A 25,916-nucleotide genomic window follows, 5' to 3' on the forward strand; every position below is an offset into this window, starting at 1 on the left:
TGTGCATTTGTTTGCCTAAAAATCGAGAAAATCTGCAATATCGTAGAATCGCAATTTAAATCGAATCGGTATCCAAAAAATCATAGAAGAATGGAATTTGGAGAAAAGCATATCGTCCCAGCCCTAGTGGTGTCTGTCCAGTCCGGTCCAGTCCGGTCCAGTCCGGTCCGGTCCGATCCAGTCCGGTCCGGTCACCTCTCTCTGTGTCCCGTTGCAGGTCTGTCCATCCGGAGCGTCTGCTGGAAGGCCGACCGGATCCTGGCGGGAACGCAGGACAGCGAGATCTTCGAGGTCATGGTCCGGGACCGGGACAAACCGGTTCTGCTGATGCAGGGCCACAGCGAGGGAGAGCTGTGGGCGCTCGACCTGCACCCCAAGCAGCCGGTCGCCGTTACCGGGAGCGACGACCGCTCCGTCAGGTGAGTCCGCAACACCCGTCTCCACCGGCAACACCTGTCTGTCTCACCTAGAGCAGTGTAACAGAGAGTAACGACAGCATCGGTCCAATGGCAGCGCCTCCTGGTGGAGGAATATGGGTTTTACAAAAGCGCCCAAGAACTGACATCTCTGCTTTGTTGGTGAATGAGCAGTGTGGTGTTTTCAATAATTTAAGGACATTTATAGATCACCCACGTTAATAGCATCATTGAGGATCCTTTACAGATAAATATTAACACATAGGCCCCCTAGCTCGCTGCAACATGGAGGAGTCTGTCTCTGTCTCACCTGTCTCACCTGTCTCACCTGTCTGTCTCACCTGTCTCACCTGTCCCCCCTCAGACTGTGGAGTCTACCTGACCACACCCTCCTAGCTCGCTGTAACATGGAGGAGTCAGTCCGCAGCGTCTCCTTCAACAACGACGGCTCTCAGCTGGCGCTGGGGATGAAGGACGGGTCCTTCACCGTGCTCAGAGTCAGGTGACCTCACACCTTTACACCTGTTAACACCTGTTAGACCCTGTGATGTCATACAGAGTCAGGTGACCTCATCTCTACACCTGTAATACACCTGGTAACCTCTACCTGTTAGACCCTGTGATGTCATATAGAGTCAGGTGACCTAATCTCTACCTGTTAACACCTGTAACACACATGTTAACACACCTGTGTATTTTGAACATCTCTGGTCCTATCCACCACTTTCCAGAGAATGACGCTGGGTGTCGCCATGACACCGGATTCCACCGGAAAGATTAGCTGGGCTAATTAGCAGTGTCTTAAATAACTCAATAAACGGCCCATGAAAAAATATTTTCTCCAGTGGATATCCTAGTTCCAACATGACTGAGCTAACTGGAGTAGTTTCATGTCGTGTCCGACAACGGGAGGGTTTTAACAGCTGATGTCCTGCTGTTAGCTTAGCTACCGCTGTTAGCTGTCAGCAGCAGCAAAGCTAACAGCTACGATAACCATGACTAATTACAAAAACGTGCACACAGAAATAGTAATGTTTGTTCAATAATTCGTTTTATAGACTTAACAAACATCAGATTTAGTCAAAATGGTTTTGGCAGCCCGGAGCCCCCACATTTGGTACCTACACCGGTGGCTAACGCTACCAGTTAGCCGCTAACGCTACCAGTTAGCCGCTCGCTAGAATGCTATTAAAACCCACTTCCGTTGTGGTGTGACGCAATGGATCATGGGAAAATAAAGTGGTGGATAGTATGATATAGATATCATATCTATACTATCCACCACTTTATTTTCCCATAAAGTGGGAAAGGAGAAAGGAGGGAAAGAAGGAAGGATGGAGGAAGGGAACAGATTGACCCAGAAGGAAAACAGGAGGGCTAGTATAGATCTATACTAGCCCTTCCTTCTTTCCACAATCCTTTTTTCCTTCCTTCCTTCCTTCCTTCCTTCCTTCCTTCCTTCCTTCCTTGACCCAGGAGGACAATGGGAGGGCTAGATATACTGTAGATATAATCTATATATATATCTATACTATAGAAATATAGATATAATCTATATATCTCTATAGTGTAGATGTATGTCTATGTATACGTATGTGTAACCTCGTTGTGACAGTGTGGATGTCCCGGTGGTCTCTAGTATAGATGTATAGATATGTACGTCTGTGTGTTACCTTGTGTAACCTCGGTGTGACTGTCCCGGTGGTCTCGTGCTGCAGGGACATGACGGAGGTGGTCCACATCAAGGACAGGAAGGAGGTGATCCATGAGCTGAAGTTCTCTCCGGACGGGTCCTTCCTGGCCGTGGGCTCCAACGACGGCCTGGTGGACGTCTACGCCGTCGCTCAGCGCTACAAGAAGGTGGGCGAGTGCAGCCGCTCCTCCTCCTTCATCACACACCTGGACTGGTCGGTGGACAGCCGCTTCCTGCAGACCAACGACGGCGCCGGGGAGAGGCTCTTCTACAGGATGCCCGGTAGGTAGCCAACGAGAGAGCGCCTCTTCTACAGGTAACCAATCAGAGAGGCTCTTCTACAGGATGCCCGGTAGGTAACCAATCAGAGAGACCCTCTTCTACAGGTAACCAATCAGAGAGGCTCTTCTACAGGATGCCCGGTAGGTAACCAATCAGAGAGGCTCTTCTACAGGATGCCCGGTAGGTAACCAATCAGAGAGACCCTCTTCTACAGGATGCCCGGTAGGTAACCAATCAGAGAGCGCCTCTTCTACAGGATGCCCGGTAGGTAACCAATCAGAGAGACCCTCTTCTACAGGTAACCAATCAGAGAGGCTCTTCTACAGGATGCCCGGTAGGTAACCAATCAGAGAGACCCTCTTCTACAGGATGCCCGGTAGGTAACCAATCAGAGAGACCCTCTTCTACAGGATGCCCGGTAGGTAACCAATCACAGAGACCCTCTTCTACAGGTAACCAATCAGAGAGTGCCTCTTCTACAGGATGCCAGGTACCTTTGATCACTGGAGGCAAAGCAGCTTGATTCTTATAGACTGTTCCTACAAACACCAGTGGTGTAGCCTAGTCTATAGGTGCGTTTCCATTTCCCCTTGAAATGTGCAAAACCTAAATATCAAAACGAAAAACTGGTAATGGAAACACCTAAATTTCAAAAAAAAAAAACTCTCAAATATCGCTAAAAAGTAAATGTCAATGGTTCTCAAAGTGGGAGGGTTGACAGGGTTCAAGGAGGTCCACAACCTTTTATTGACATTTCACCACTTTTTCCTAGAATTTTTTTGCGAAATTTTACCAGTTTCTTCTCAGTTTTTCTGTTCTACTTTTTTTACTATTTTTCAACAAATTTTACTCCTTTTTGTATTATTGTATCCCCCCTCCCCTTTTTTTGAGAAGTTTTACCCCTTTTTCTAGAATTCTTGAGTAATTTTACCAGTTTCTTCTCAATTTAAAAAAAAAAACTTTCTACTATTTACCATATACTATTTTTACTTTTACCACTTTTTTTTTTATTATTGTTTGACTTTTTATTTTTTTTTAATTTTCCCACTTTTCCTAAGAATTTCTTTGAGAAATTTTACCAGTTTCTTCTAAAAAAATTTGAACTTCTTTTCTTTCTTTTTTTTTTACCACTTTTTCTGATTAAAATGTTTTTATTGCAAAATTTTACCACTTTTTTCTAGAAAAGTTTCAACTTTTTTGGAGAAATTGTACCACTTTTTTTCCAGAAATTTCTCCATAATCTTTCAAATATGTACGCCTAATTTAAACGTACATTGAGATAAGAAAAGATAAAAGGATAAAAGAGTTAAAACAGAAGATGTAAAGTAAAACTAAGAGAGTTTGAGTAAAACAGTGGGATAAAATGACATGTTAACCCTTTCCCCTCCCCGTGTCCTGCAGCAGGGAAGCAGGTTGCTAAGGAGGAGGCCAAGGGGATCCACTGGATGACGTGGACCGGCGTCATGGGAACCGAGGTGAACGGCATCTGGCCGAAATACTCCACCATCACCAACGTCAACTCGGTGGACGCCAACTACAGCAGCGCCGTGCTGGTAACCGGGGACGACCTGGGCCTCGTCAAACTCTTCCGCTTCCCCTGCCTCAAGAAAGGTTGGTATTTTTTTTTTGTTTTTTTTTTGTGTCTTGCCTTACTCCCGAGTCCATGACCAGCAGATAGACACCATCCTTTCCACTGTGCGTAAAGTAACAAGGGAGATAGAGCCGTATCGCCGTAATTAGCTTAGCTCAAACACTGGAAGTGTATAGGTTAGTGGGGGTCATCCCTATGTTCCCTCAGCCCTATGTTCCCTCATTTCTAACTTTTGTTGTCACTGAAAATTAGGCCCTATTCCCACAGCCCTTTGGTCCCACCATTGGTTGGGTTTAGGCAATGAAGAAAAGAGTTGGTTAAGTTTAGTAAAAAGACCAGGTAGAGGCTAGACAGGCCAGATAGGTAGAGAGAGTCCAGAGGGAACATAGGGCTGTGGGGACATAGGGCTGAGGGAACATTGGCACGTGTTAGCCTGCCTCCACCTAAAGTCGCTAATTAGCTTAGCTCAAACACTGGAAGTGTATAGGTAGTGTTAGCCTGCCTCCACCTAAAGTCATCAGAGAAACTCTTCAGCAACTCTAAACGGAAACCGGCACTTCCACACTTCCAGTGTTTGAGCTAAGCTAATTAGCGACTTTAGGTGGAGGCAGGCTAACACTACCTATACACTTCCAGCGTTTGAGCTAAGCTAATTACGGGCGATACGGCTCTATCGCCATGGTTACTGCACGCACAGTGGAAAGGATGGTGTCTATCTGCTGGTCATGGACTCAGGAGTGAGGCAAGACACGAAAAAAAAAAAAAAATGTTGGCGTATCCCTTTAACTCTGTCTCATCTTCCTTTAAACAGGAGCCAAGTTCAAGAAGTACATCGGCCACTCGGCCCACGTGACCAACGTGCGCTGGTCCAACGACCTGCAGTGGGTGGTCAGCACGGGCGGCGCCGACCACGCCGTCTTCCAGTGGCGCTTCCTGCCCGAGGGCGTCATGAACGGCGTCTTGGAGCCGCTCCTCCAAGGTCAGACCAGCACCGATATTTATCCATAACTGTCAGTTGTCTTCTTCTTTAATCTACCTTAAAGGGATAGTTCAACATGTTGTCAAATCAGCCCATTGCCATAATCCCTATACATAGACTTGTGACTTCATTCTCGTAATGTTATGACTTTATTCTCGTAGGAAATGTACAACTTTATTCTCGAAGTCTGTGTTTGTTTGTTTTTTTCTCAATGTGGCCCTAATACTAAATAACGTATAAAGGGATAAATCATGGAGTAATAAAGGTTCTAAAGATGCTGGATTTTCCCGATTATTCAAATTTTTTTTTTGCAGTTTTAGATGTAATTAGTGAGATATGAGGTTTCCATGATCAACTCCCCAAGAAAACCAGTTGATTTAACATCAGTCATTGAGACGTTATTCTCAGTGTGTTTCTTGTAGTTGTGACTAAACAGAATGAAATATGTTTTCTTAAAGGGATAGTTCAACATTTAGTCAAATCGGCCCATTACCATAATCCCTATAGTCATAGCAGTAGGTTCGTTACCTTTAATTGTCGGTGCAAGCTGTTTTTAGAACGGCGGAGCAGAGCCGTGAGCTGCTCAGAGCTACGCTACGGAGGCTCATTATGGGATTTCTTGGTTTCCCTCATCAAACTCATCAAATACACAATCCAACAACTCCACAACGCTCTGGTGGACAAGTTGTGAGCTGCACATTCACCACGCTATGAGATAATAACACAACGTTACCACACAGAGTTGTTTTAGAGGGAAATACAGAGACTGATGATGAAAAACTGTCCCTGAAGGCAACGTGCATCAGCGGTTTAGCATGAATTTCCCTAAATATCTATCTATCTAATGGCGGCTAACATGCTATTGATGTTGATACCGTTGTGTCTCAGAGGGCTACGCCGACTCCAACAGCGGGGAATCGGACTCGGACGTGTCGGACGTTCCGGAGCTGGACTCGGATATCGAACAGGAAGCTCAGACCAACTACGAACGCCAGGTCTGCACACAATAGAATAGAAATACTTTATTTAATCCCCGAGGGGAAATTAAAAATGTCACAGAGCAGCAGCGAGACAGTACAGACAACAACACTGAGTAAAAATACATGAAGACATAAAAACACATACTAGTGTATTAAAACACAGAATAAATAAATAAATATATGAATAAGAGATGCGTGTAGAAGGTTAATAAGTTAAGAAGTTAAAGAAGTGCTGGGTCCAGGATGCTGAAGGTGACTGCATTACATAATGAATCAGATTGAGGAGTTGTACAGCTGTGTTGCAGTGGGAATGAATGAATGTTGAATCTCCCGTCCTGAGTGTAAACGGTGTGAGTACAGGTGTACAGGTGAGACTCTGAGGCTGGAAGATACTTGCAGATGTAACAATACTCAAGTGTTTTATGTCTAAATATTAGAACCTCCGCTGTAAGCACACTGAGGCCAGTTTGTCCTACAACACTGTAGAAAGAAATAATTTAGGCCAAATGCTGGAAATTTGAGGTCTGCTTTTTGAAAAATGTCAAATCCCTTGTGAAAACACTCCTTCAGTCATGAGAATGAACTGTTCTGGTGCTTGAAATAGGATATGAATACAGTAATAGATACGTGTAGAAAACAAGTCTAACATGACATTTTGTAAGATTGTTTTTTGAGCACAAATGTTGTCATTCTGCCGTTCTGTTTTCACCAAATGTCTCCAATGTGAGATAAAAGAAGCTGAATATTGACTTCACATTACATATAAAGCTCATAGCTGCACGTGCAGACCTCAGGATGTTTAAATGACTTGATGAACCCCGGTACCTTTCTGATCATGTGGCCCCCCACCTAACGGCTGTGGCCCTAAACAACCGCATAGAGTGTTCCAGCGGCCGGCCCTGGACTCACCTGTGTGTGTGTGTGTGTGTGTGTGTGTGTGTGTGTGTGTGTGTGTGTGTGTGTGTGTGTGTGTGTGTGTGTGTGTGTGTGTCTACAGGTGTACAAGGAGGATCTGCCTCAGCTCAGGAAGAAGCTGACCGGTTCTCTGAAGAGGCAGAAAGCTCCGGAGGAAGGACTTCGCCTGCAGTTTGTTCACGGGTACAAACTCTACTACACCCTCACTGAAACCCTGTCTGTGTCTGAACCCCCTCTACTCTCTATATAGAGACCAGGCCATGTTGTTGTAAAGTTAATGTTAAAGGGATAGTATCATTTTTTTAAAAAGTGTGGTTGTATGATCTCCAAATAGCCCCTAAGTACTTTAATTGCAGTAGAACAGTGGTTCCCAAACTTTTTTGTCTTGCGTACCCCCAGAGCCTTTTTGCCATACCACAAGTACCTCCTCTCTCTTACGTGTTGATCATTCTCCAAAAGTGGTCATATATAACGTAACACAACTGATGATGAAACGAAAAATCATTTCAATTTCTCTCTTCAATTTGTACAAAGACATTTTACACACATTCTCCTGCATTTTAGTTGTTTCTGGCTGTTCTGGTGTTTGTTGTGGTCAAATGTGTCTTCACAGAGTTGTAGGATTGTCACATTTCAAACTCAATGCCCAGGAAAATATTGAATATAACATCATATTCAATACAGCAGCAGTGCCTCCCAGCTTATTATTGCTCCATTATTTTATTTTTTATTATAATCAAAAGGACTTATAACAGATGTTTTTTTTTTTTTTGAGTTGTGCAATTCCAGCGTGTTGCTATTGTTTCATTACATTCATTAGAATGCATCTCCTCTCCTCTGACGGGTGGGGCTCCCTCCTCCCTCCTCTCTCACAACACACACACGTGCACGCAGACAGCGGAGAAAAAGAGAGGAGACGACAGAGGAGTGTTGCCGTTAATATCGCCGTTTTAAACTCTTAGGGCTAAATTCACCCTACGTGCATCTAGTTCTGTGTAACTCTGTTACTCACTCAGGTCCAAACGCTCTGGACGCCGCCTGCTCTGCTCTGCTCTGCCTGTCACGCGCGTCGGGCGCTGTGGGGGGGCGCTGTTAATATCGATACTTTTAGAAACCAGTCATGTATCCAGATGCGCCGTTTTGCATCAATACTTTTGACAACTATACAAAGCTGTGCTACAGGTTGTTGTCTTCTGGGGGGAACTATGTGGCGCACGTACCATTTCAGTAATGGGTTTATGAAATGACTCGGAATATCTACTTATCATCTTGGTAATAAATTAATTAATGTTTCTACGTACCCCCTGCAATGTGCTCACGTACCCCTAGGGGTACGCGTACCACACTTTGGGAACCACTGCAGTAGAAGACTCTCTGCACTCCTCCCGTTAGCAACGCCAGCCCATAATAGTCCTGCCCAGAGATTTACAACATACAGTGTTGTGAACAGACCCAAAGAAACGGCCTATTTTCACGGCCTAAAAGAGGTTTTACCTGAAAACAAATACACAGTTCCATTGTTCACTATAATATAAATGTTTCCAGCCCTTCAAAGTGTTTTCCTGTTCCCTGCAGCTACCGCGGCTTCGACTGCAGGAACAACCTGTTCTACAGCCAGACGGGCGAGGTGGTTTACCACGTGGCCGCCGTCGCCATCGTCTACAACCGGCTGCAGCACAGCCAGAGGTTTTACCTCGGCCACGATGACGACATCCTCAGCCTCACCGTGCATCCGCTCAAAGACTACGTGGCCTCGGCACAGGTACGCCCGGCTTTTAAGATTATAGAGACATTTCTGGAAAAAAAATAAACTAAAAAGTTAAAAAGTCAAAGAAACTCTAGGTAAAAAAAAGGTAAATGTAAAAATAGTATATAGTAAAACGTTTTTTTTTTAATTGAGAAGAAACTGGTAAAATTAGTCAAGAATTCTAGAAAAAGTGGTCAAATCTTTTAAAATATTATAGAAAAATGTGGTAAAATTTCTCAAAAAAAGGGGTGGGCAAACAATAATACAAAAAGTTGTGTATGCTGGGTATACCTGAGTATCACATAGACTACACCGCCGGCGCCCGGCCAATCGGAGCGCAGCAGGGATGTGATTGGCTGTGTGTGTGTCCAGGTGGGAAGAGACCCGGCGGTCCACGTCTGGGACATCCAGACCCTGAAGTGTCTGTCGCTGCTGAAGGGACATCACAGCAGAGGAGTGTGCGCTCTGGAGTTCACAGGTAGGCTACACTCACCACACACCGCGCCGTTCGGCTTCCCCACGTTGTTGTTGTTTAAAGGGCCATTACACCCAAAACCCTCATTATACCAGTGTCATCATTCCTTTTTCTTATATCACTATTCCTTATCCCTATGTCACCATTCATTATCCCTAACTCATCATTTATTATCCCTAACTCATCATTTATTATCCCCATCTCACTATTCCTTATCCCTATCTCACCATCCCTTATCCCTGTAACCATTCATTATCCTTGTCACCATTCCTTATCCCTATGTCACTGTTTATTATCCCCATGTCACTAGTCATTATCCCTATGTCACCATTCAATATCCCTATGTCATTTAAGCAATATCACACGAGAGGGAGTGCTGTTGTACTGTATATCAGCACGGCTGTGATTCGGTCAGATAATCACACCGTGCTGATATACAGCTACAACAGCACGACCTCGAGTGTGATATTGCTTTTATACAACAGTGCTACCAGCGCATTTTAGAACAGTAATAAACTACAAGAGATTATGATTTGTTTGTTTATTTAATCATTTATTTGGCTCCGCCAACAGAAATAGTTCTGCAACTGGAAGGGAGGCAAGGCTGTTGCCAGGCAACACTAAACATTAAACTAGCTTGCTACGAGCTACAAGCTTCTCCACCGAGCTGCTTCCAGTGCTGGTTCTGGTTCTGAGCCCGTGTCTGATCAGCACCGCAGCAACAGGACCAGCATGAAGACATACAGAGACGTTATCGATACCGTATTACATTTGTTCATCATCTATGTAATCAATATAAACACAGTTGAAGCTAAGTAGCTGAGCTACGTGGCTAACAACAGCTAACGCTAATATCAAAACACATCACCGTCAAAACGTAGTTGCCCCCGCGGCGATTTTTTTCCAGCCGGGTTTAGTAGAGATTTATCTCCAATTAGACGGACCAGGTCAGGTCCAGGTTTTAATGTTCAGGTCCGTTTATAACTGTAGCAGCAGCAGCAGCAGCAGCAGCAGCAGCAGCAGAGAGATGGGGCAGCTCCTGTATGGGGAGCGTAGCTCTGACTTAGCTCCTGTGCAGCTGAACAGCGGAGTGATAACGTCTGTAAAAAGTCGCAGTGCTGTTATACTGTATATCAGCACTATGGAACGTCTCTTGTCCAATCAAATTGCTCGGTTGGGACCGGTCGGAACTAACTGTTGTATAACATTCCTTATCCCTGTAACCATTCAGTATCCCTATATTACCATTCATTATCCAAGTGTCATCATTCCTTATCCCTATGTCACCGCTTGTCAGGACCAAATCATCACTTCCATGTATTATTCCTGAAACACCATTCCTCATCCCTAAACACCATTCCTCATCCCTATCTCACCATTCATTATCCCTATGTCATTATTCCTTATCCCTGTGTCATCATTTATTATCCCCATCTCACTATTCATTATCCTTATGCCATCATTCATTATCCCTGTCACCGTTTATTAGTCCTATCTCACCATTCATTATCCCTATATGATTCCTGAAACACCATTTGCTATTCCTAAGTCCTGTCAGTGTAGACCGGAGTGTGTGTTGAGCTGCTGAGTTGTGTAACATGTCCGTGTCTTGTCTCCTCAGTCGGAGCGTTGTCTCTCATGTATCTCTGTGTCTCTGTGTCTCCGTGTCTCAGCCGATGGGAAGAGTTTGGTTTCGGTGGGAATCGATGATTTTCACTCCATTGTAATCTGGGACTGGAAGAAAGGAGAGAGACTGGCCAAGGCCAGGTACACACAGCTGAGTACAACCTGACCATGTACACACCTGACCCACAGGTGTGGCGGTGCGTATGTGCAGGTATACAGACAGAGATACACCTGGCAGACTGCACTCAGGGCACAGTAACCCCCTGTGTTACTGGTCCCTGACTGCAGTCTTGAAGGCACAGCCTCCCCACAGAAACATGCTGGCTCTGCACCCAACCACCTGACAGACAAGACTCAGGGAACCAATGACTCCACATCGCCACAGGAAGTGAAGCGTTACATCATAGCAGCTCAGCGTTGTTATAGTTAAAGAGATAGTCCAACATTTTGTCAAACTGGCCCATTGCCATAATCCCTATAGTCATAACAGTAGGTTCGTTACCTTTAATTGTAGGTGCAAGCTGTTTTTAGAACGGCGGAGCAGAGCCGTGAGCTGCTCAGAGCTACGCTACGGAGGCTCATTATGGGATTTCTTGGTTTCCCTCATCAAACTCATCAAATACACAATCCAACAACTCCACAACGCTCTGGTGGACAAGTTGTGACCTGCACATTTACCACGCTATGCTATGAAGCTCACGGCTCTGCTCCGCCATTCTAAAAATAGCTTGCACCGACAATTAAAGGTAACAAACCTACTGCTATGACTATAGCGATTATGGCAATGGGCCAATTTGACTAAATGTTGAACTATCCCTTTAACTAATCATCATTCTTTTAAACATTATGATTAACACCACACAATCTTGAACAACTATATTCGATACTTTCACTTTCTGTAATATAAATCAAGTTAAAATAAAATGCAGCACATAGAAATATCTGAGTTGACACATCTTGATCGACCGTTGCGACGTGATCGCGCGGTCGCCAGAAGTTTGTGATGTCATGAGCCAAAAAAAAGTTTGGAGCCAGTGGGTTAAGTTCTTCACTTTGATCTGAGCTACATGTCTGTGAAGTCTCATGATTGTACAGTTGTGATGTCATCAAGTTGACACCTGTGGTATATTGATGTGTTGATGAAAGCAGTGTCCATGAAGCAGAGCACCGACTCACACTTTCCTTCAGTTCCAAAAAAGGGCACGCATACAAAGAAGAACATAATATATGATGTTAAAGGACAAATTCAACTCAGGCTGTGTGTTCCTAACATTTTAGGTCTAACAGAAGGAATCTGAAGGTTTTCAGTTTAATGTTTCCTGTTGTGCGGTAGTTGTGTCTGTCCCCGCATCGCCACGGCAGCGATGAATGGGAGCGGATTGAAGTTCTGCTGCTTAGGCTGTTTCCATCCCTCAAAGCCACAGACAGCGTCAGATTGAGACTCAAACATGCAGCCAGAAGTTTATTTACTTCAACAAGCCGACATGTTTGTAAAACTAGATCTAATTCAAAGTCTGGCGGAGTCGAGACCCAAGTTGACGCTTGGTGTGTTCAGGTGCAGTGGGAAGCTCCCGTTTGTGTCATAAACACAGGAATATCAACTCTTGACTTGCTTCAAGTAAATAAAAAACTTCTCGGCACATGTTTTAGCAGCCATCTGATGCTGTCTGTGGAAAAAAATGTACACTTGAAGCAAGTCCAGAGTTGATATTCCTGTGTTTATGACACAAACGGGAGCTTCCCACTGCACCTGAACACACCGAGCGTCAACTTGGGTCTCGACTCCGCCAGACTTTGAATTAGATCTAGTTTTACAAACATGTCGGCTTGTTGAAGTAAATAAACTTCTGGGTGCATGTTTGAGTCACCATCTGACGCTGTCTGTGGCTTTGAGGGATGGAAACAGCCTAAGCAGCAGAACTTGAATCCGCTCCCATTCATCGTTGCCGTGGCGATGCGGGGACAGACACAACTACCGTAAAACAGGAGACATTAAACTGGAAACCTTCAGATTCCTTCTGTTAGACCTAAAATGTTAGGAACATACAGCCCCCAGTTGAATTTGCCCGGAATTGTCCTTTAAAGCAAAACGTTCAGGTGGATAATACGGTCGGTCAGACTCGGCCTCCTCTCGGCAGACGGGGAGGGAGGTGTAGTGACGCTCTCTGTCCTCTAGGGGGCACAAGGAGAAGATCTTCGTGGTGAGGAGTAACCCCTTCAGGATGGACAAGCTCGTCACCGTGGGGATGAAGCACATCAAGTTCTGGCAGCACTCAGGTGAAGCCCGACGCCGCACGCCATCAACAGTATCTGAATGCAGACTGGAGAGCTGCACAGTCAAACCCCTTAACGCGCCACCTAGTGGTTGACATGTACAACTGCAACTGCACAGTTTTTTGACAGGGCAAAATCCAAATAAAACACCAAGATCGAATTGTTTATGAAGCTTGGAACACTTTTAAACTTTTTTTAATAACCTGTAATGAAATAAAATGCTTTTAAATGTTCTATTGAACGGGTTTACTATTGGTTTTGTTGCTAATGGATACAGATATAAAATATGGACAATATGGATGACAGTAGGAAACGTGAGTGTCGAACGTCCAAATTTGACGAACCGGGAAGTGGAGCTTCGAGAAGCTTCCGCTACAAAACAAGCTTGAAATATAGACTTATTTAATTTTTTTCGGGACAATTTTGCATTTCGGGGCTTCAATACAAGAGGGACATTACATACGAGCAGCATGGAGGTATTTGGATGTTTTTTGGTGTGTCTTTTTGTTATGAAGACAGTTGGTATCCATTTGCAACCGTTATGTGGACATGCACTGCTACACCGAGACCCCCTGTAACTCAGAGAAGCCACGGAGGACTCTGAAACTTCTCCCAGCCCTTAGTCCACATGAGAGGACTATCCCTTTAAACGAACAATGAGATTCACGTTCGATCCTCACGTTCCTACTGCCATCCATGTTGTCCATATTTCGTACATTATCTGTATCCATTAGCAACAAGACAGGGGGCGCTGTAGCAACAAACCAAGGGGTCTGACTGTGCAGGTCTCCAGGTCTCCTCCCTCCATCTGCTGTATCTCATCCGCTGTGTTTCCCGTGTGCATCCTCCAGGGGGCGGCCTGACCTTCAAACGGGGGATATTTGGGAATCTGGGCAGACAGGAGACGATGATGTCGGCGTGCTACGGCCGCTCAGAGGACCTGGTCTTCTCCGGCGCCACCAACGGGGACGTCTACATCTGGAGAGACACCACGCTCATCAAGACCATCAAGGCCCACGACGGGCCGGTGTTCGCCATGTGCTCTCTGGACAAGGTGTCTATCTGTCCATCCATCCCTCTGTCCATCTATCTGTCTGTCTGTCTGTCCATCTATCTGTCTGTCTGTCTGTCTGTCTGTCTGTCTGTCTGTCTGTCTGTCCCGTGTTCGCCATGTGTTCTCTGGACAAGGTGGCTCCACACCTCCATTCATCTGTCTATCCATCTATCTGTCTGTCCATCTGTCCACACCTCCATCCATCATCCATCCTTCTATCCATCCATCCATCCATTGGAGTCTTTGGACCATGTTGGGATGTTTAACATCTGGAACATTTCAGCATGTTTAACATCTGGAACATCTCAGCCAGTATGTTGGGATGTTTAACATCTGGAACATCTCAGCCAGTATGTTGGGATGTTTAACATCTGGAACATCTCAGCCAGTATGTTGGGATGTTTAACATCTGGAACATCTCAGCATGTTGGGATCATAGACTGTAAAAAGAATGGACGTAGCACCGTGACGTCACCCATTGGTTTGGGGGAGTCTGTTTTGTGCCGCTACTACGGGGGTTTGAACCGCGCCATGTTGGATTCTACTTGCCATATTTGGAGCGGTGCGGCCGTTGGCCGGCCGAGAACCCGCCCACTGGCCTCGTAGCAGCGGTCTCCGGACCTGTCACTCAACGGTTCTGCGCCCTAATTGGCCAGAACTTTAACCCTAATAATAGTAAAACGGTAGAGTTTAAAAAAAATTCACCCCCCTCAGAGTGTGTGCGGGGGTAGAAACTATCGGTTGAGACCAAAAAATTAAAATGTACCAGGCTGTAAATATGTTTTTTTAAGCTGTAAAATCGGCTATTTTAACATGGGGCTCAATTGGAGTTGCTCCCTTCTGGAGCCAGCCCCCAGCGACAGCCGAGGGGATTGCAGCTTTTTGAACGCGGAAGTGAGCTTCACTTCTCAGACCCACAACTGCCCCCTTGGTTGGGATGTTTAACATCTGGAACATCTCAGTATGTTGGGATGTTTAACATCTGGAACATTTCAGTATGTTGGGATGTTTAACACCTGGAACATCTCAGCATGTTGGGATGTTTAACATCTGGAACATCTCAGCATGTTGGGATGTTTAACATCTGGAACATCTCAGCATGTTGGGATGTTTAACATCTGGAACATCTCAGCATGTTGGGATGTTTAACATCTGGAACATCTCAGTATGTTGGGATGTTTAACATCTGGAACATCTCAGCATGTTGGGATGTTTAACATCTGGAGCATCTCAGTATGTTGGGATGTTTAACATCAGGAACATCTCAGCATGTTGGGATGTTTAACATCTGGAACATCTCAGTATGTTGGGATGTTTAACATCTGGAACATCTCAGCATGTTGGGATGTTTAACATCTGGAACATCTCAGCATGTTGGGATGTTTAACATCTGGAACATCTCAGTATGTTGGGATGTTTAACATCAGGAACATCTCAGCATGTTGGGATGTTTAACATCTGGAACATCTCAGTATGTTGGGATGTTTAACATCTGGAACATCTCAGTATGTTGGGATGTTTAACATCTGGAACATCTCAGCATGTTTAACATCTGGAACATCTCAGCATGTTGGGATGTTTAACACCTGGAGCATTTCAGTATGTTGGGATGTTTACCAGAGCTGCTACCAGGCAACCAGCTGTAGCAGCTAACTGAGGATCTTGATCAAATCAAATGTTGGTTGTGGTTGTGGACTGAGTTGTGTGACCTTGAGTCGTCCTGAAGGTCAGAGCTGACGGTTGTCTTGTTGTCTCCTCCTGTCCAGGGCTTTGTGACGGGGGGGAAGGACGGCATCGTGGAGCTGTGGGACGACATGTTTGAGAGATGTTTGAAGACGTACGCCATCAAAAGAGCTGCTCTGTCTCCATCGTCTAAAGGTCTGGTTCATGTCTCTGTCCTTGTGTCTGTCTCTGTGTGCTGTCCTCTCTGGTATGCACGTCTCTGCCTGAAGGTGGCAGTACTGCGACAGAGGTAGAGAGAGGTAGATGTTAGCAGAAGCAGTCAGTCTGCAGCCGAACTTCAGCAGTGCCAATTCAAGAGTTAAGAGAACAACATATATGTAGTTAAATGTGTTATTGTAACCGCTATTGGTTTAAGATGGCAGCTGTTTTATATTTTTTGCCGCTGTAACAATGCTAGTTTGTTAGCCTTTTGTTAACGTTTTGCATTGTATATTAGCATTGAGCTAACGGAGATTGAGCTAGCGGACTTTATTCCTAGCTGTTTAATGGGAATGCTAATGGCTACTGTAAGTGTGATTGTTGTTTCAAACGGTGTTGTTTGAACATATTTGTTGTTTAAAGATATATTATATTATTTTTCTCTTTCTTGTATTTCAGTTTTACAATTAACTTCATTGGGAGTGATAAATAAATCCTTAAAAAGAAAGAAGACTTTGCCTCTCGTTGAAGAACTGTTTAGCTATCTGCCAAACTAGCATGGCACGTTCAGGGAGGGCAGAATACTCTGTGTCTCTGTGTCTGTGTCTCTGTGTCTCTGTGGAGTCTCACCGGTCTGTGGCTCTGGCCCCAGGTCTCCTGCTGGAGGACAACCCGTCCATCAGAGCCATCACGCTGGGACACGGACACATCCTGCTGGGAACCAAGAACGGAGAAGTTCTGGAGATCGACAAGAGCGGTCCCATGACGCTGCTGGTCCAGGTGAGACGGACCGAGACGGACCGAGATGCTCCTATCTCTGAGACAGTTCGGTTCTGACAAAGACAGCGTTGTCTTCATGACGAGACGTTGACTCTGTCTCTGTCTGCGTGTTGTGTTCAGGGTCACATGGAGGGAGAGGTGTGGGGTTTGGCGGCTCATCCTCTACTTCCTGTCTGTGCCACCGTCAGCGATGACAAGACGCTGAGGATCTGGGAGCTGTCGGCCAATCACCGCATGGTCGCCGTCCGCAAGCTCAAAAAAGGTGAGACAAGGACCTGCAGGTCACTCTCACCTGTTGATGTCTGACCTGTGTGTGTTTGACCTTTGACCTGTGTCTGGTCAGGTGGCCGCTGCTGTGCCTTCTCTCCGGACGGGAAGGCCCTGGCGGTGGGTCTGAACGACGGCAGCTTCCTGGTGGTGAACGCCGACACGCTGGAGGACATGGTGACCTTCCACCACCGCCGGGAGCTCATCTCTGACATCCGCTTCTCCCAGGGTACCTGAACGCACCACACACGGGCACACGGGGTGAAGACGATTGATTGGTCGGTCGTTACAGTGATGACACGTGTTGTTGTGTTTCAGACTCTGGGAAGTACCTGGCCGTGGCCTCCCACGACTCCTTCGTGGACATCTACAACGTCCTGACCAGCAAGAGAGTGGGAATCTGTAAAGGAGCTGGAAGCTTCATCACACACATCGACTGGGACTCCAGAGGTAAACGCACACACACACACACACACACACACACACACACACACACACACACACACACACACACACACACACACACACACACACACACACACACACCAGGAGGTAGCACAATATATATGTATAATTTAAAACACCATAGACAGGCTAACATAAATTAGCATCGCTATCCAGAGTCTGTGGTCAGTTTATAACGCTTGTTAGGAAATTTGCTCCGACGTTTGTTGTGAGTCTGTGGAAGCCGCGACCGGACAACTCTGGCAGCTGGACACATTTATTGAGGCTGCTGCACTACTTCATTTATTTGGTAGCTACACCGGTCACTACTTGCATTTATTTGGTAGCTACACCGGTCACTACTTCATTTATTTGGTAGCTACACCGGTCACTACTTCATTTATTTGGTAGCTACACCGGTCACTACTTCATTTATTTGGTAGCTACACCGGTTGCTCTGGGCCGCTGTGGTAACGGCCATCCGTGACCACAATGCATGATGGGATATCTTGCTCCGGTTAGTGACCATCGGATGTTCACTACATGTGGCGGTGAATTGTGGGATAGATTCAGTCACTATATAGTGAACATTAATAATCACTAAACATTCAGACACCACTACAACAACTGGTCACTAGATAGAGAGTAGGGGGGATTTCGGACACAGCCTGAGTGTTTCAGATAAATCAATCAAAAAAATCAATCAAAACTTTATTTATAGAGCACTTTTCCTGCAAAGATGCACATGCTAAAATGCTATTGCTTGAGGAGACAGCTGAGGACAGATGTCTCTACCCCCCCTCCCCCCACCAGGTAAACTGCTGCAGGTGAACACGGGAGCCAAGGAGCAGCTGTTCTTCGAGGCGCCACGAGGCCGGAAGCAGAACATCAGCGTGGCCGAGGTTTGTTCTCCGTCCTTCAGCTTCCTCACACCCTCTACCCAGGAGGCAAAGCAAAAAAACAGACAGGGAGCGTTGTAAAAGGTTTGACAGCAGAAATGATATCTAGGAACTTCAAGGATTAAAACCTGGGTGGACAACCTGGTCAACTAGCTACTGGAAAGCTACAGGCTGTCTCCAAACAATGCAACACCTATTGTGTAAAACTCCATGTTAACTGACATGATCAGAAAACATTCTATTTCTGGTGAACAGAGAGATAGAGAAGACCGTTGGCCACAGCAAGTGGGGCTTTGAGATAGAAAGGCTATCTTGGACTCAAATGGAAGCTTATGAATTAAGAAAATTTTCTACATGTTAGGCATAGATATTCTCCATAAAGTGCTGGAAAATAATAATTTTCATGAGAATTTGTCAGGCGAACAGTACTTTTTGTCTTTTTTGGGATGTTGAGGGTGATATCTTAAAATCGAGTTGCAACAAACCCCAGAATCTTTTTTTCCTGCCTCCCCCTATGTGTCAAGATACTCTCTGCCAAATGTTATAGTTGTATGACTATTTATGCCATTGTAGTACCTAAATATTTGCATTTACATCATTTCTCTAGCAGAATGAGCCCAGAAAGGGGTTTTGTCCCCTGTAGCTTTCCAGCAGCTAGTTGACCGGGTTGTCCACCCAGGTTTTAATCCTTGAAGTTCCTACAGATCATTTCTGCTGTCAAACCTTTTACAACGCTCCCTGTCTGTTTTCCAAAAAACTGGGATTTTGCCCCCTGGGTACTCGCTTTCTGTTTCTGTTTGTGTCTCTGAGCGTTTGGACTCTTGTTGTTTCAGTTTGAGAAGCTGGACTGGGCCGGCTGGACCTCGGTGCTGGGTCCGTCCTGCGAGGGGATCTGGCCCACGCTCAGCTTCGTCAACACCGCCTCCCTCACCAAGGACCGCAAGCTGCTCGCCACCGGAGACGACTTCGGCTTCCTCAAGCTCTTCAGCTTCCCGTCCCGGGTGAGACGCCGACCTGACACCCACCTGTCCACCACTTTTTTTTCCCATGATCCACTGCGTCGCACCACAACGGAAGTGGGTTTTAGTAGCATTCTAGCGAGTGGCTAACTGGTAGCGTTAGCAGCTAATTGGTAGCGTTAGCCACCGGTGTAGGTACCAAATGTGGGGGCTCCGGGCTGCCAAAACCGTTTTGACTAAATCTGATGTTTGTTAAAGGAGCATTATCGCAAATACAGCAGTAATAGCATAAAATAAGCTGAAATATGCAAAAGATGGGTCGGGGGGAGCCATAACTAAATTTACAAAAAAAATCGCCAACAGTATAGTGTCCGTGGGGCAAATGCAGCATTTGTCTTTGTTATGATCCAAGCCGGCCCGGCGCTTGCTGCGTTAAAATGCACTCGGAACTCGCAAATCCGACCTCCGAACCGGACAAATATGCAACAGTAAGTAATGTAGCAGTGTCAGGCTGCTCACAGTCACTGCATCGCTGGTAGAACACTTTGTCTCCACGTCCCTGTGTCTTTCTTCAGCTGTCCTCTCAGCGTTTTAAGGAGGAGGACGTTTCAGTTGTTGTTGTCGTTGTTGTGGTTGTGCGCGACGTAGAGCTGCTGCTTCCACTAGTGAGTTTTCTTTTTCCCGCGATTGCACGTTCATTCGGCGGTGAGGGAGGAGGAGGGGGGAGGGGGAAGGAGGGGGGCGGGGGGGGACTAAATGAGGCTGCTCCCTCTCTCTGACAGCTGCCCACTTGTTTATATCTGATAAGCTCCGCCTGGCTCCATCTAGTGGCCGAATTTTGCGATAATACTCCTTTAAGTCTATAAAACGAATTATTGAACAAACATTACTATTTCTGTGTGCACGTTTTTGTAATTAGTCATGGTTATCGTAGTTGTTAGCTTTGCTGCTGACAGCTAACAGCAGCAGAAGCTAACATCAGGACGTCAGCTGTTAAAACCCTCCCGTTGTCAGACACCACATGAAACTACTCCAGTTAGCTCAGTCATGTTGGAACTAGGATATCCGCTGGAAATGGGCCGTTTATTGAGTTATTGTTTATTGGCACTGCTAACGGCTAACAGCTAACGGTTAGCCCAGCTAATCTAAAATGTTTGTTCAACAATTCGTTTTATAGACTTCATAAACATCAGAGTAGTCATGTGACATAAAGCTAAAACCTCGTCCGTATTGTTCTCATTCAAAATAACGTGATAATTATAAATAAAGTAATCACGGCCGATGTCTATCAACCAGTCTATGCTATCAACAATACAGTAACGGTGGAATGGAGTGTCATGGCGACACCCAGCGGCATTCTCCGGAAAGTGGTGGATAAATCCACACACACGTTCACAGACGAGGTGGTGACGGTTGGCCACGCCCATTTAGAGAGACAGGAAGTGAAACCATTTCTATCATTGGAGCCTCTCATGGAGTATCTTTCCATATAGACCGAATCTCCTTGTTGTTTACATTCTACTTTCAGGTAGAAAACCAGCACGTAATGTGAATGAGATCAATAGTAACGAACGAGAGTTTAGCTATATATCATATTTTTCACGTCCTATCACCGTTTAGACAAATCTGAAATGATTGAAGAAACATCACTATTTCTGTGTGTGTGTTTTGTGTTCAGTTTGGCGGAATCATAGTAGCTAAGCTAACGGCGGTAGCTAAGCTAACAGCGGTAGCTAAGCTAACATCAGGACGTCAGCTGGTAAAACCCTCCCGTTGTGGGACACAACATGAAACTACTCCAGTTAGCTCAGTCATGTTGGAACTCAGATATCCGCTGGAGAAAATATTTTTTCATGGACCGTTTATTGAGTCACTGAGTTATTAAAGTTAAACAGGTAGCTAACCGTTAGCCCTGCTAATCTATGATAACCATGACTAATTACAAGAACGTGCACACAGAAATAGTAATGTTTGTCCAATCATTGGTTTTATAAACTTTACAAACATCAGATTAGTCTAAACGGCGATATAGTGATATGAATGATAAATATAGTGAAACTCTCATTCATCACTATTGTTCTCATGCTGGTTTTCTACCAGGAAGTAGTTGTAAACAACAAGGAGATTCGTCCTATACTGAATATCTTTGCTCTGACCTCTGACCTCTGACCTCAGGGCCAGTTTGCCAAGTTTAAGAAGTACGTGGGCCACAGCACCAACGTGAGCAACGTGCGCTGGTCCAACGACGACGGCGTGCTGCTGTCGGTGGGAGGGGCCGACACGGCGCTGATGATCTGGACCAGAGAAGCTCCGGGACACAAAGAGAACAAGGCTGTGGACAGCGAGGAGTCGGACGACGACACCGAGGAGGATGGAGGTCTGTTGTCATGGTGACCAGAGGTCTAGGTGATGGATGGATGGATGGATGGATGATGGATGGATGGATGGATGGATGGATGGATGGATGGATGGACGGACGGACGGACGGACAGATGGATAGAAAGTCTTTTTCATCCCTGAGTTACTCCTTTACCAACAAAATGATGAACATAGACAGCAGATTGTAATTGGGTCGTATAGTTGTGTTTTATTTCTGACTGATAGGCCACTCAGCCGCTCTACAACAAGGAGTTAATCTGGCTGTAGCTCCAGCAGAGTGAACAGGCTGTTGTATCTCTGTGAGTTCTATGTGAAGGCTCCATTTAAAGGTTTCATCTGTGTGTTTCCAGGCTACGACAGCGACGTGGCCAGAGAGAAGGTGGTGGACTACGTCACCAAGATCTACTCAGCCAACATCAGGAACATGTCAGGAACCAAACCTCACCTGCAGCACAAAGAGCTTCCTGTGGAGGAGAGGTACCATTTGTTTTTGTAAATCCTGTAGCTTGCTCTCAGTAAAAAGATAGTTGAGATAAAGGAAACAGTAGCATGTGGTTGTGAACTCCTCTGGTCCTCAGGCCTCCGGTGAGCCGAGCTGCTCCGCTGCCCGACAAGCTGCTGAGGAACAACGTCACCAAGAAGAAGAAGGTGGTGGAGGTCAGTCCCAGCTCCATCGCCGTCCGTCAGCGTCCGTCAGCGTCCATTTTGTAGTGTTGTTCAAATTCTCCGTGATTAATTTCATCCACTCTGTAGTGGACGACAAAACACCCACAATGCACCGCAAAATTGAGTGAACAAGCGATGTACACTCCCGTATCCCACAATGCAATGCGGTCGTGTTTTGCCAGAGAAGAAGAGGAAGCAAATTAGCATGTTAGCTAGGATTTATTTAGGCAATTTACCAAAAAAAACTCCTCAGACGTATTTGCCTTCGCTCCGTTTGCCTGAGCAGCAGGAGTTGGGCAGCAGCATCCCAACATGAACAGGCAGCATTAAATCAATCTGATAAAGAAACTGTAGTAGAATATGGAGTAAAAGCTAAGCTAATAGCCACAGCTAACGAGCTAAGCTAATAGCCACAGCTAACGAGCTAAGCTAATAGCCACAGCTCACGAGCTAAGCTAATAGCCACAGCTAACGAGCTAAGCTAATAGCCACAGCTAACGAGCTAAGCTAATAGCCACAGCTAACGAGCTACGCTAATAGCCACAGCTAACGAGCTAAGCTAATAGCCACAGCTCACGTTTTTATGTGTCCGGTTTGTTTACATGATTCTAAAGCTGGAGCATCAGCTGACGCAACCACGTCCAGAAAATGACCGTGTAGCGTCTGAATTCTCCTCCCGTCGTTCCCTACATCGTCTACATGATGTAGTGGAGAGGGAGTGAGTGAGTGAGTGGATGATTTCGAACACAGCCTGTCTCTGTCTCTGTGTGTTTCAGGAGCTGCTGTTGGACCACGTCTTCGGCTACAGAGGCTTCGACTGTCGCAACAACCTGCATTACCTCAACGACGGCGCCGACATCATCTTCCACACCGCCGCTGCCGTGGTGATCCAGAACCTGTCGGCCGGTCGGTGGCCAAAGTGTTATAATCTCTAGACAAACACCTTTAGACCAAACCTAGCAGGCCTACCTAATCACAACACAGGATGCATGAAACTGACACTGAATTTAAACAAATCTGCATCCAGTGGAAATTGCCCTTTACTTTGCTACACCTCTGCCTGGCCATGTGCATTTGTTTACAACAAAGCCGTCCAAAAAAAAAAAACAGATGGACCAGGGGATATATACCATTTCTTATTACAAGCACAAAAAACTTGCTTTCACTGGCAGATTTTTCTACTTATTTCAAGTGAAAATCTGCTTGAAAGAAGTAAAAAGTGTCTAAAAACAAGTTAATTTTTAGGTGATGAGTCTTATTTTAAGTGGAAAGAGATTAGTTTAGACTAGAAATTAGACATTTTGACAAGAAATAAGACAAATATTCTTGGAAAGATTTTGAGTTTTTGCAGTGCACTGATGTTGCAAGGTTGGTTTTCAGCCTCCAGGTGGAGACAGAGAGCCTCCGTTCTCACTCGTAACAAGTTACAAGTCATGTAGTTAAAGGGGAACTAAACCCCTCAGTTTTGGATGACGTGCTCTAAGCTTGAAATTCAAAAAATGCCTTGATTATGGGCGGGACTCAGGAGCACTCTCCGATCCCCCCTCCCCCCTGCGCCCCATTCACACCCGCGAAATCACACAAAAGAGAAAAAAAAGTAATAAACACACATCGACACTTCTGCTAGCGCTAACGAGCTACTAACGAGCTACTAACAGCACTAGTAGCGCGGACACTACTAGGAGCCCTAACACAGTGCATCTACAGCTGATCCGCCGGCTCGTTAGCTCGTTAACGGCTCGTTAGCGCCAGCGCCGGCCGCACTAACGATTCCCGTTCAGGCAGCTGTTAGCAGCCGTTAGCCGCAGCAGAGCAGCTAAACTGCCTAGCAACCGTTAGAGGCAGGCAGCTGATTGGTCGGGGAGCTGGTGGCCGGTGACGAAAGCTGCCTCCAAAACGTCATCTGCCTCCATCTCAGCCAATAGAAAAATTCGATTGTAATAGCCGTGTTTCAACCCATAGAGGGCAGTCACACTGCATTTTTACTACAAAATACACCAAGTTGAAATATTTTGACTAAAATGTCAAAAGTTGGACCAGAATCAACTGACAACACTACCTTATACCCAAATATATTTGTTTTCAGCAGAAAAAAGTGGTTTGGGGGCTTAGTTCCTCTTTAACAAACGCGTGTGTTTTGTCCTGACAGGAACTCAGAGCTTCTACCTGGAGCACACCGACGACATCCTCTGTCTTACGGTCAACCAGCACCCCAAGTACCAGAACATCATCGCCACGGGACAGATCGGTGAGTCGCCTCGTCCTCATCTTCATCAGCTACAAACACAGAGACTCCTCAGACAAAACCACATGATTCACATGTGCAAAGTTTTTCACACCACATGTGAACAATCACATATGAAGTTCATGTGGTTTTTCTGTAAGACGCCCACTGGACAAAATATTGAAGCAAACACCAGAAATACACAAATATTTGTTCTGAGACTGAAGAATGTTACTTTTTTTGTCAATGTACGTTCAATATAGGGCCAATGGCGTCAATTTTTTGGGAATATTGTAGAGAAATCTATGGAAAAAGTGGTACAATTTCTCCAAAAAATGTTTAAACATTAAAAAATATAAAAGCGGTAAAAAATCTCCCCCCCAAAAAAAGTAAAAAATAATTTTAAAAAATTCTAGAAAAAAGTTTTAAGATTTCTATAACAAAATAAACTAGAAAAAGCATTTCCAAGAATGGAAATGGTGTGAATGCTGAAAGCAGCTGAACACTGTTGCAGAATTAGCAAATAGTGCAAGCAGTGATCACCATACAAATGTTTGACTGAGGTAGGAATCGAACCCACAACCTCATGGTCAGTAGACTTTGACTTTGCCTCTAGGCCACAGTGTACACACAGTTACAGAGACTGTTGTCTGTTGATGAGCTGCACTCTGTCTCACTCTGAAGTTAACGAGCCCAAAGTTGCACCTGTTGGAAACACACTGTGTCAACACCAAGAAAGCTTGAGAGTCAAGCTTGAATGACTTAGAATGAAAATTTCTGTGAATTTCAGGCTGAGAGCAGCAGTTTCAACATGAAGCAAGTTATCAGAAGTCAACAGAGGACGACTGGGAAAATAATTCACTATAATTGTTGTTGAGGCAAGATTTGAACCAGGAATCAAACCCACAACCTCATGATCACTAAACCTTTACTCTGCCGCTTCGCCACAGAGAGCACAGACATAAACATGTTGCCATTGTAATGTGATGATGTGCTGCAAATGGTGGCAGTAGCAATTAATGCCTCTCTTAACGAACACCTGTAACCAATTGAGGGTGGGGGAGGGGAGCAGAATTCAACATCACATAACAAGATTGCTCAGCCTGGATTCGAACTAGTGACCTTGGGGTTGGCAAGCGGCCAGCTTACCAACTGGACTACAGACAGAGTTGTGGAGAAGAGAGGTTGAAGAAGATTTGAAGAGTTTCAAGACTGTTCCAATGCATTCTCTATGGGGAAAGAGAAATAGTTGAATATTGCAAAAAGTATGAATAGTTGAAAAGAGAAAAGTAATAGCACACCTGTCCCGAAAAGGCTGAACATTTTGATGTGAGAATTGTTGAAATAGCACAAAGTATGAAGGACTAGTTAAGTGCCAAAAGTAT

General features: G+C 45.3%; 1 protein-coding gene across 1 annotated transcript in view; it reads left to right on the forward strand.

Annotated features, from left to right (window-relative positions):
* Window positions 1-25,916, forward strand: part of LOC310984605 (echinoderm microtubule-associated protein-like 6) — a gene marked incomplete at both ends in the record, with an annotated part of 51,499 nt that overhangs the window by 13,001 nt on the left and 12,582 nt on the right. The window contains 24 exons of the mRNA XM_083969857.1: window positions 218-419; window positions 781-918; window positions 2,135-2,391; window positions 3,793-4,002; window positions 4,794-4,961; window positions 5,850-5,956; window positions 6,939-7,039; window positions 8,432-8,618; window positions 8,976-9,081; window positions 10,752-10,845; window positions 12,881-12,981; window positions 13,830-14,032; window positions 15,799-15,910; window positions 16,566-16,693; window positions 16,814-16,955; window positions 17,037-17,189; window positions 17,279-17,410; window positions 18,218-18,306; window positions 19,137-19,304; window positions 21,438-21,639; window positions 21,992-22,118; window positions 22,220-22,298; window positions 23,084-23,213; window positions 24,457-24,555. Of these exons, the coding sequence (XP_083825983.1) occupies window positions 218-419; window positions 781-918; window positions 2,135-2,391; window positions 3,793-4,002; window positions 4,794-4,961; window positions 5,850-5,956; window positions 6,939-7,039; window positions 8,432-8,618; window positions 8,976-9,081; window positions 10,752-10,845; window positions 12,881-12,981; window positions 13,830-14,032; window positions 15,799-15,910; window positions 16,566-16,693; window positions 16,814-16,955; window positions 17,037-17,189; window positions 17,279-17,410; window positions 18,218-18,306; window positions 19,137-19,304; window positions 21,438-21,639; window positions 21,992-22,118; window positions 22,220-22,298; window positions 23,084-23,213; window positions 24,457-24,555 (3,435 nt within the window). The remainder of the gene's footprint in view (window positions 1-217; window positions 420-780; window positions 919-2,134; window positions 2,392-3,792; window positions 4,003-4,793; window positions 4,962-5,849; window positions 5,957-6,938; window positions 7,040-8,431; window positions 8,619-8,975; window positions 9,082-10,751; window positions 10,846-12,880; window positions 12,982-13,829; window positions 14,033-15,798; window positions 15,911-16,565; window positions 16,694-16,813; window positions 16,956-17,036; window positions 17,190-17,278; window positions 17,411-18,217; window positions 18,307-19,136; window positions 19,305-21,437; window positions 21,640-21,991; window positions 22,119-22,219; window positions 22,299-23,083; window positions 23,214-24,456; window positions 24,556-25,916) is intronic.

Source organism: Trachurus trachurus (genome assembly GCF_905171665.1).
Source record: "Trachurus trachurus genome assembly, chromosome: 1".
In the NCBI taxonomy this organism is placed as follows: Eukaryota; Metazoa; Chordata; class Actinopteri; order Carangiformes; family Carangidae; genus Trachurus; species Trachurus trachurus.